At 31.3% G+C, this 10,629-nt stretch overlaps 1 protein-coding gene and 1 long non-coding RNA gene across 2 annotated transcripts; one reads left to right on the top strand and one right to left on the bottom strand.

The window, feature by feature from the left end:
• Positions 1-2,011: 2,011 nt before the first annotated feature.
• Positions 2,012-3,050, top strand: LOC105792973 (uncharacterized). The gene is made up of 2 exons (XR_008198678.1): positions 2,012-2,269; positions 2,806-3,050. It is a non-coding gene; the product is annotated as an uncharacterized LOC105792973 (long non-coding RNA).
• Positions 3,051-3,421: 371 nt separating this feature from the next.
• On the bottom strand, positions 3,422-7,148 carry LOC105792971 (ferrochelatase-2, chloroplastic). The gene is made up of 9 exons (XM_012621852.2): positions 6,816-7,148; positions 6,427-6,727; positions 6,193-6,336; positions 5,142-5,243; positions 4,638-4,741; positions 4,414-4,540; positions 4,161-4,313; positions 3,976-4,076; positions 3,422-3,880 (listed from the first exon to the last, which is right to left on the bottom strand). The coding sequence occupies exons 1-9, from the start codon at positions 6,878-6,880 to the stop codon at positions 3,565-3,567; spliced, it is 1,413 nt and encodes a 470-aa protein (XP_012477306.1). The 5' UTR covers positions 6,881-7,148; the 3' UTR covers positions 3,422-3,564.
• Positions 7,149-10,629: the final 3,481 nt, after the last annotated feature.

Genomic DNA, 10,629 nt, shown 5'->3' on the forward strand with positions numbered 1-10,629 from the left:
CCATTAAAATAAAGCTTCTCTTTCATTGATTTTCTCAAACCCCATCTTAGCCAATTACTACTGTTCATGTATGCATGCCAATGGCATAAATAAAGCTTTCATGGATTTTCTTTTAAAGAGATAAAATCCGTAACTTTTCTTTTCCGTGATGCTATCACATTAATTTTGATTCAAGAAAAAAAATGAGTGGAGATCAGCTTTTTTTCTCTTTCCTTTTTTTTTTTAATTTCATTATTATTCATGTTTCTTTTATTATAATTACAATATTTTTATGGTACAAGTTTAAGTTCTTCTTTGTCGAGAAAAACAAAACTTAGGAAATTCAATTATACGGGCTAATTCGAACGAGTCCTTAGATTTATCATTAGCAAGGTCCTCGATCAAGTTGGGGGAGCTCTACTATCATATTGATACCCTCTGAACCACCGTGTACCATATTAACAATCCGATCTGTAACTTGATTAGTACAAATTAGAAATAATATTCAAGTAAAACTCTCTCGATGTTTATATATTTTATATAAGCGTTGACAAGATGTGCAAATATTGTGGGTTAAATTTGTTAAATCAATACCAAATTGACATAATGTGCAAATTTTAAGAGATGATTTTGTTATTACATCGATATAGTATATGTAGATTTAGAATTGTCCATGGGTCGGGTCGAGACCCTATTCCAAAAAAAGTTTAATGTCCAGGCCCACTTTTAGGCTGACCCGGTCAGCCCAAAAAGTCCATTTTATTGTTCAAAAAAATAAGAAAATAATATATTTTTAATTGATATTTTATATCTTTTATAATTAAATTTAAAATAGTAAATATTTTTTATTATTATTTAAATTGAATTCTTGCTGAGTCAAGGTACAAAAATCCATATCCAAGCTTGACCCAAGTCAGGCCGGGCGGGCTACTTAACCCTTGAATAGGTCTATGTAGAATTGACGTAAAACATTAATGTTTTGATTAATTGTTCTTAGTTGCTCACTTTCGAAATTAACAAGGATGAAACTTGCTTTGACTTTTTTAGAGAGACCGATTTACTCAATATCGAAATTGAGAGGGATAAATGAGGTATTTTTACCCCACATATGCATGGTTTAAATATGCCATGGGTCCCTGTACTCTTCACAAATTTAAAATTTAGTCCTATACTTATATTTCTATAAAATTTGTCCCTCTACTTTTTAGATTTCATAATTCAAGTCCAACTATTAATAAAATTAAATTTATTTTATTAAATTTAGGTTCATTATATTGTCATTTTGTCAGTTACACTACTGTCAGGTGATTTTTTATAATTTCAAAATGTCACGCCAACTAATTTAACAAAAAAAAAATAATGCTAACAATTAGACCTGAATTTTAAAATCTAAAAGATAACATGACTAAATTCTTATAAATAAAAATATAGGGACTAAATTTTAATTTTATTAAGAATATATAAACATATGACATATTTTAACACACATATATAGAAGGAAAGTGTGACATTTTGAAAATGTGGGTAGGCAAGTATTTGTTGGGTCTAGACCTATTTATGGGCTGAGCTACTTGCCTAAGCTCCAAGGCCCGATTGAAATTTGGTAGGATTTGAGTAAAAATATTATGTACGAAAAATGGATTTAGACAAATAAATAAACCCATTTAAAATATGTTCAACGACTTGAACTACCTTGTTTTCTTAAATTTATAATATTTTATATTATGTTATTTTTTTATATTATGTAATTTATAACACAAAAATTAAATCTACAGTAATATATAATACTTCTACAATGTAAACATTAAAAATATTAAAAAAATTATATATAAAATTATAATAAATAAAAAATATTAAAATAAAATAAAATAAATATACATTTAAAATAATAAGAGTTTAAATTAACTATTTGTAAATATGATCGGGATTAAAAGAATTTTTAAATTTATATTTAAATTAGATTTAATTTTAAAATAAAAAATATATTAATATAATCCGAAGATGTACCATAAACACCTGTAGTTGGGTTTAATCTTAAAGGCAAACAACACTCGCGGCCTTCGAGTTTAGACCCATTAAACTAAAGTATTGTTGCTTGCTCCCCCTTTTCTTCCCACTGCTTATAAAATCGCTCTCTGTATGCCATCTAGGGTTTCCTTTTCCATACTCTCTCACAAATGGCGACAGCCACCAATGCAAATATGGTGGCCAGACACTTCCCTCTTCCGGTGGTTGGCCGCCTGATCTTGCAGTGAAGCCAAGCGTCCTCGTGTCGAGAACGCCTTTTACGGTGGTTTCTGATTTAGTGTACTTATTTTTTTGGTTTCCCTCATCGTAGCATGTATTATTGTATATAGTAGAAAATGATTGATATGGATATGATGGGTGTAAAGTAAAAGGTCTGAGCAAAAGGGAAAAAGCTTATGCTGGTAGTTGATAATGGCGTCGAAGTTAAAAGCAAAGGGAGAGGGCCCTAGTCCTTGTTTTAAAGTCATTGCAGTGCGACTCGCGCAACCTCTCCCACAACAAAATTCAAATATGCCTAAAGCTTATTAGCAATGGCTGTTGATATGGGTTGAAATAAAAAGGCGTGGGCTGTGTTTTTAGTATTAAACACTAGCCTAGACTTCTCCCTACATATCTAATCAGTTGCCTCATCATAATGCTTTTTCCCTTTGCGTTTGATCAAAAATCTTCATTGCTGATCCATTGCAATCAATCGATTCCCCCCCTCTTGTCGTGCGTCTTTTACTTGTTTTTCATTAATTGCTGAGAATTTTTGAACTTAATGATGATACTTGTATATATGTTCTGAATTTGATGCAGTGTTAAGGAGGATACATTGAATTGCAGATGAAAGGCATTGGGGTATTGCATGTGGGTTAGATTGTTTTGCTCAAAGCTGTGAATGGGAGGGTTAGATCATTCAAAATTGAGGTTTAGGATTTTTGAGTCAAGTGATTATGTATTTCCTGAATTTGGTCCATTCAAGTTGAAGTTTTTTGGATTTGTACGAAGTTGAGGAAACTGTAAAAGCAACCAACTGTTAATCCATATTTGTTGGCCTCTAATATCTATTACCTTAGATGAAAAAGTAATTTGATCTTTTTTGTTATAAGATTTCATCAATTTATATTGTTAATGGTGGAAATGGATCTAATTTTTAATAGAAGGATAAGTTTGTACTTCTTATATATAGTAAAAAGATTAACTTATCCATTTTTTAATAGAAAGAACAAGACCTCAATGAAAAATTGTTTCTTGTAACCTATCGATTTGACCCAAACACGTAATTTCAAACTAGATTAATTCGAATACAAAATCCGATTCTATCCAGTTTGATCACAAAAAGTTGACGTAAAAGGCTCCACACTCGAGTATCAAACTCAAAATGATTCGATTGGCTAACTTGAAAATACCCTAAACTCAAAAAAATTGAAACTTAGTCCTCAAAAATCTCTTTTTTCTTTATGCAAAGCCAAAATAGTGGCATTCAAACAAGTTCCTGTAATTTTTATCAAAATCAAAGACCCCTATAATCTTGATGAACATAGTAAGCTTTTTTTTTTTCCTTTAATCTTCTGTCTAAAAGAGGCTATTCCTAAATGCAAGCACTACCTTTGGTGTCAATAGTAAGAGAAATGCCAATATCGAGCCGAAGAACATTTTGACAAGGTATCTTAAGGGATCATATTCAGCTTCTTCGTCATTTTCCGTTGAGGCTGACAGGGCTTTTGCTGATGGTAGAGCTTCGACTACAGCATCGGCTAAGTCAGTGATGAATAAAGAGTTGCAACCTAGAGCAGGAACACGACCCCAATTCTTGATTCCGGACTCGAGGGCTAAATGTTTATATTCCATGTCGATCTCTTCGAGAGTCTCTATGTGTTCACTCACAAAGCTGGAATTTGAGATGGGAAGTTAAAGTTAATATAACTAATACATAAACCAGTATTAAAGCAAATATTATCGAACGAACTCTTCGAACTAACGCACCTTATAGGAACGGCTAGAAGACTCTTCACTCCTTTTTGACCAATCTCGACAAGAACTTCATCGGTATAGGGCTTTAGCCATTGGACAGGACCGACTCGACTCTGGGAGGATAGCGTGAAGAGTAAGTTGAGTATAACGATTTCAGTTTTCCGAAGTGAAAGCAGAAACTCGGTTCTAAAACAAACCTGGTAAGCGAGGGTATGATCGTTTCCAATCCCTCTAGCTTTCAGCTCTTGCATGATTAAGTAGATACACTCCTCCATTTGATCTTTGTATGGATCTCCAGCTTCCTCGACATAGCTGACAGGTACCCCGTGGGCACTAAAGAATATCATGACCTAAAGTTTGAAGGAATATTAGAAACCGTCATGATAAAGTTGTTCAGAGGACCATAATTTGAGGATATCAAATTACAATTAACAAATTTGTGCAACAAACCTCTTCAGGCTTTGCAAATTTACCCAACTCTTTCTCGATCAAGTCAGCCATAGAGTTAATATAACCTTGTCGTTGATACCATGAAAGAATGACGGATACAGGTAGTCTTGATAAATATGCATCTTCCCTGAAACATAAACCCGCATTTCAGAGCCATTTACGAAGGAGATAAAGTAAAGGATGTTTTAAGCAGAAAGGTGCAACACAAATTATCGAAAACCTACTTGAATATACGTTGGAGAACACGGATGCTGGAACCGGTTGTGGAGATGGAGAACTGAGGATATAGAGGCAGCACAACGAGCTTTGTTATTCTGTCCCGCTTAATCTGTTCCGTTAAAAGAAAAGCTAAGCAATTTAGACTCGATGCACTTTGGAGATAGACCATTAAGTGTTAAAACGAGAGGTATAATTTCAATTTATATGAATTTCGACGGCATTTTCATATGATACCAAGAACTTGCACCAAGACATGTCAATGTGTTCGTATATTACTCAAACTCAAGTGAGAGTTTCTGATACGAATTTGTTTTGGAGGATCCTCGGAGTGTCATATCCCATACTCATGTCCACATATATGCATTGACACAGCTACTTCAAGAAAAATAAAAACTCGGAGCAACATAAAATTTTCCTTTTCGATATAATATCACAAAAGTTCATAGCATTACCAATGATTATGAAACTTAAAAACTACGCAATTTTGGTTGACCAACAAAATGCCAAACCTGTTCAATTGCTTCCTCGGTGAAGGGGAACCAATATCGCATTCCAACATATACATTAGCACGTATGTTCTTTGCCTCCAAAGCCATTCTAAGAGCATCCGCCTGCACCCAAATTCTTGAAGCTATAAAATATGATAATCAAATGCAAACAATGAAAGCTTTACCATAAAGCACAAATCATAACACAGTTCACTTCAGAACAAATATCCATACGAAAAACAAAAGCATCAAAGCTAAGAGCATCCACCTGCAACAAATTCTTCAAGCTATATAAATACACTTACCAAATGCAAACAACAAAAGCTTTACTGTAAAGCACGAGAGCCTTAGTAAAAAAATATCCATACAAGAAATACAAACTTCAAACTAAGAGCATCCAACTGAAACAAATTCACGATACTATAAATACACTAATGAAACACAAACAACAAAAAAATAAAACAAAAGCTTTACCATAAAGCACGAACCGGTAACATTGTTCACTTCGCAATAGATATACATAAAACAAAAGCTTCAAGCTAAAGGCATCCACAATACCATAAAGCACGAATCATAAACAGTTCAGTTTGGAAGGAAGAATATATCCATACAAATAACAGAAACTTCAAACAAAAAGAATCCAACTGAAACAAATTTTTGAAGCTATAAATACACTAATGAAATGCAAACAATGAAAGCTTTACCGTAAAGCACAAATCATAACATGGTCCACTTCGGGGGGAAAAAACATCAAGCTAAGAGCATCCAACCAAAACAAATTCATGTAGCTATAAGTAAACTAATGAAATGCAAACAACATAAGCTTTTACCATAAAGCACAAATCATAACACGGTCCACTTCAGGGAAAAAACAACATCAAGCTAAGAGCATCCACATCTAAGAAATTCTTCAAGCTATGAAATACAATAATAAATGCAAACAACAAAAGCTTTACCTTTAAGCACGAACCAAAAACGTCATTCAGTTCATAACAAATTCACTTTCATACAACACTATCCTAGAATCAAGTAACATGCCAATTTTTCTACAATGAAGGATTTCTATTCTTGCCTGTTCATCGGTTATTTTACGCAAAGGTGAACCGCCACCGATAGCAGCATACCCTTCTTTGCTCTTAGGAGCTCTAAGAACAGATATTAACTTTGCCAATGGTCGTTGAAGAAACCTCAATAGCCGAGGCAACCGTATAATATCCTACATAAAACAAACATTAATCACACCATTGAAACTTAAAATTAAAACCCCGAAATGTTTATTAAAAGGATCAAAGGAGACCTAACATACAGGATCAGCAAACAAGTTATACAAAAAGGGTTGAACATCATTAAGTGTCTCGGGACCTCCAAGGTTCAAAAGCAAGACCCCAAGTTTCTCTTCCACAATATGTGAGTGATGAGATTCCATAACATTTTCAGGGAAAGTACAAACACCCAGAGCGCAATTCATTTGTAGCCTCAAATTTCTCTTTTGAATTTGTACATTACTGAGATTGGGTCCTTTGAAAACGCTATGATTTTGAGTATTCAAATCAGAATTTGAGAAATAGCGTGACCCAGAAGCAATATATCTGCGCCGATTAATCGACCTGGAAAATAAAGCAAAAAAAAAATTGGGAAACAAAAACTTCATATATAAATCTTTGATCAAAACCCAGAAAGAAACAAAGGGCTAACCTTGAAAATCTGTAATTACGATGGAAGATATTGGATCCAGATAAAGATGCTGCTGCTGCTTCCATGGTTTATTGATCTGAAGAACTATTTCTCTTTGGGATAGAAAAGAGCAAAAGAAAATGATAAAAAAGAAAAATCAATGGAAACTGGGTTTTAGGTGGAATTCTGCGGGGTTAGTTGAGAAGAAAATGGAGAAATTCTTATTATGAAAAAAAATCAAAAAGTCAAATCAATACAACTACGGTCTACGGTCCCAATGAGTAACACGTATTGTTTAAGAAAGTTAAGAGCTTTATTAGTGTTTTTATTAAGACGTTCAAAGGTAGGCTTTTTAATGTGATGGAGAGGCCTAAACCTCCATAGCTTCCTATGAAGCTCAAATGCTACGGCACTGCTTCTCATTTTATACTTTATATATATATATATATATATTCCCAATTTTTTGGAATTTTTCAGCACCCAAGCTTGATTTTTTTTTTTGCAAGCATAAGTTAACTTATATTTCATATTATGATCTTATTATTGAATATTTTAAGTAAAATTATAAGCTTTAAGCAAAAATAATAATAATAATTATAAGCACTAAATATCTATTCAAATTAACTATAAATAAGAATTAAAGATTACATGCCACAATCTGATTAATAATTGGAATTATCCAAAGTTAAATTATAATAAGTCTTTGAGAGAACTTGTACACAATACTGACTTTAGAATTTTTTTAGGGTTATCAGAATTGAACTATAAATTGTTGAGAGATAGGGTGTTTAATAAATAGAGTTCTAAATTTTTTAATTGATTTAGGCACAAATAGAAATTAGGTAATAAAACTCTCTAATTATAATATTTGGTAAATGGAGGTTTCAAAAACTTAATAATATTTTAGCTCAACGACTTTTTGCAAGCCTTTAAAACAAAAAAAAAAAAAAAAAGTATATATAGATATTTTTTTCACAACTGACTTATTTTAAATAATTAAGCTTTTATTAATTTTAATCATAATTCGGTAAAGGTGGAAAGTTTTTTATAAATATTTCTAAAAAAATAAACTTATCAATTAAATAAATAATAATTAATAAATATCATATAATAGTTGTTTTGAAACATAATTTTTAATTAAAATCAAATATAAGAAAAAACGAAGAAGAAAATAAGAGTGACCAAAATGAAAATTTATTAAAGCTAAGTGACTAAAATATGTGTACAATAACATCGCTAACCCCAAACAAATAACAAATGACTAAAATAAAAAGATCTATAAGAACAATACCCTTATTGCAAAATTCTTATTTCAATGCCTAAAATAAAACTTATAAAAATTAAGTGACCAACTATATAATTTACTCATTATTATATGATTAGTTGATAGGATAAAATCTATGGTAAGCTATACAAATGGTCATTATTAAGTGACCAACTATATAATTTACTCATTATTATAAAAAACCTCTCTCGATTAACAAGTCATTTTTCGAGTTAATTCCGACACCAATGGGTTTATATTGAAACTTTATTTTCTTTTCTTTTCTTTTCATTAGTTTTCTTCTAAATATAATATTTTATAACCCTTTAATTGATAAAATTTTGTCTAAAGAAAATGGAAAAACCTTAAAAAAATACTTTAGATTTACTCTTGTTGTTAACGTTATGATATTTCCTTCAAGGTACATAGAAATAATCCTAGAAGTTGGCCTTTGAATTTGGAAATAAAATCCAGAGTTAAAAATATAGCTTTGAAAAATCCAATTGTTCAAACAATAATTATATAATAAAACATTATGAACATTTAAATTTTCATAAGAAAAATGTAAAAGAATTAATTGATAGTGTTTTTAATTTTATAAATCGATTAAGAGATTATCATGTATTCTATTTCTTATTTATTTTAATTTTAAATCCATAATAAATAATACGTATCACTAATAACATAATTTAGAGTTAAATTATTTACCAATGGATTAAAAACAAAAATTATTTTTACAAATATTAAATTTTTATATAATTTTATTATATATTATATATTTAAAATTGTATTTTCTATTATTTTAATTAATTTCTAACTTTAATTTCTTAAAAACATAAACAAAAAGGGTTATGTACGAATTGGATAATTTCAACTATAAATAAAGACAATTAATAGATGTTGAATGTCTCTGTTTTAAGAGCTAAAAGTTTTGGTTAGAAAGTTTAAGGATCAAATTGATAGAATTTATAAATATGAAGGGATAAATTTATTGAATTGTTCAAAATTAGGACCAAATTGATATAATAACTAAGAATTGAGGACTAAATATGTTATTATACCAGTTAAGAAAAGACTTTCCATTATCAATTTAGAACAAATTTAAATACTAGTGCCTAAATTGAAAATTTGTAAAGTTGAGTGGCCAAAACAAAAACACAAGCATAATTAGGTGACCATTTGAACAATTTACCCTAAAAATATAAAACATTCTATACCAGATTAGATTATATATAAAACCACAAGCAATTGTCAGAGAACAATTATCTTTTCGTCTCGAACCGAAAAAAGAATTATCGGAACTCGGAAGTGCGTACCCACAAAGCAGTTCTCCAGATTTAGAAGTTAGAACTTAGAACCAAAATTATATATATATTTTTGGTAAAGTTTTTAAATCGCTTTAAAATTAAAAAAAGAAAAAGAAAAAGGTTTTGAATGATCAGTGATAGCGGCACACACACACAAAAAACAAGGTAGTGGACACACTAACTAGCATTATTGCGAGAACAACACAAAAACACTGAAAGGGTAAATTCGGCTTCACAAACAGATCAAAATTTCAGATGAAAGTAACATAGTTGTAGAGAATGTAGCTGTTTTTTATTGTTTGGCTGCAGAGAAAACGCAAGAAAATATAGTAAAGGTCCTAACAGAGTTGTATATGAAGAGAAAATATCTCTCATTATACTAATAAGAACATTATTACTCCATAATAATACTGAATATAATTGAAATCCAAAACATCAACCATATCGATAATCTTGGATGTGCAAATAGCATAACTACCTCACTTCATATATATAGATCTGCTACTAGAACTAAAATTCAAAGCAAATTTGAAAAGAGTATACATATATAAATGAGAAACCGATGCACTCTCTACAGCATCCATAGCTGGAGAAGTAATCACCGGCGACAAATTAACAGCATAACTACGTCACTTCCATATAAGATGTATAAAAAGCGAAAATATCTCTAATTATACTAATAAGAACGTTATTACTCGTAATAATATTCAACATAATCAAAATCAAAACATCAACCATATAATAATCTTTGATGAGCAAAACAGCATAACTCACTCATATATATAGATCCGCTACTAGAACTAAAATTCAAAGCCGACTTAAAATGAATTATATATAAAAATGAAAATCCGAAACACTTTCTAGAGCATCCATAGCCGTAAACTCATGGAAACGCCGTAACAAGATGCATCATACTCAGAGCACGAGAGTGGAGCCGAAGAGCAGAGCCACGGCGGCGGCGAAAACAGAGACGAATGAGGGAGTGATAGAGCCGGTTCCTGAGGTAGGACTTGGAGCTGGAGCTTCAGCAGCCATGGCAGAAGCCATTAGAGCAAAAACAGAGACGAAAACAAGCATCAAAACATTCATGGAGGAAGCCATTTTTTGATGAAAATTTGAAATTCTCTCTTTAAGCGATCAATCTAAAGGAAGAAAAATATTTGAAATTTTTTGAGGGCAGTGAGAGGCGTGAGACAGGTGGGGTCGGTATATATAGAGGGAAAGTTCGGGCAGCTGCCTGGATTTCCAGCGTGGTTAGAGTTGG

Source organism: Gossypium raimondii, chromosome 8, assembly GCF_025698545.1.
Source record: "Gossypium raimondii isolate GPD5lz chromosome 8, ASM2569854v1, whole genome shotgun sequence".
Taxonomy (NCBI): Eukaryota; Viridiplantae; Streptophyta; class Magnoliopsida; order Malvales; family Malvaceae; genus Gossypium; species Gossypium raimondii.

What these genes read in the sequence shown, in the direction of transcription:
- LOC105792971 (XM_012621852.2), bottom strand. Translation starts at nt 6,880, where the DNA reads ATGGAAGCAGCAGCAGCATCTTTATCTGGATCCAATATCTTCCATCGT. An exon ending in CCGAGGAAGCAATTGAACAG is followed by an intron (nt 4,742 to 5,141) that starts GTTTGGCATTTT and finishes TTAACGGAACAG; the next exon opens with ATTAAGCGGGACAGAATAAC. An exon ending in CTTCTAGCCGTTCCTATAAG is followed by an intron (nt 3,881 to 3,975) that starts GTGCGTTAGTTC and finishes CTCAAATTCCAG; the next exon opens with CTTTGTGAGTGAACACATAG.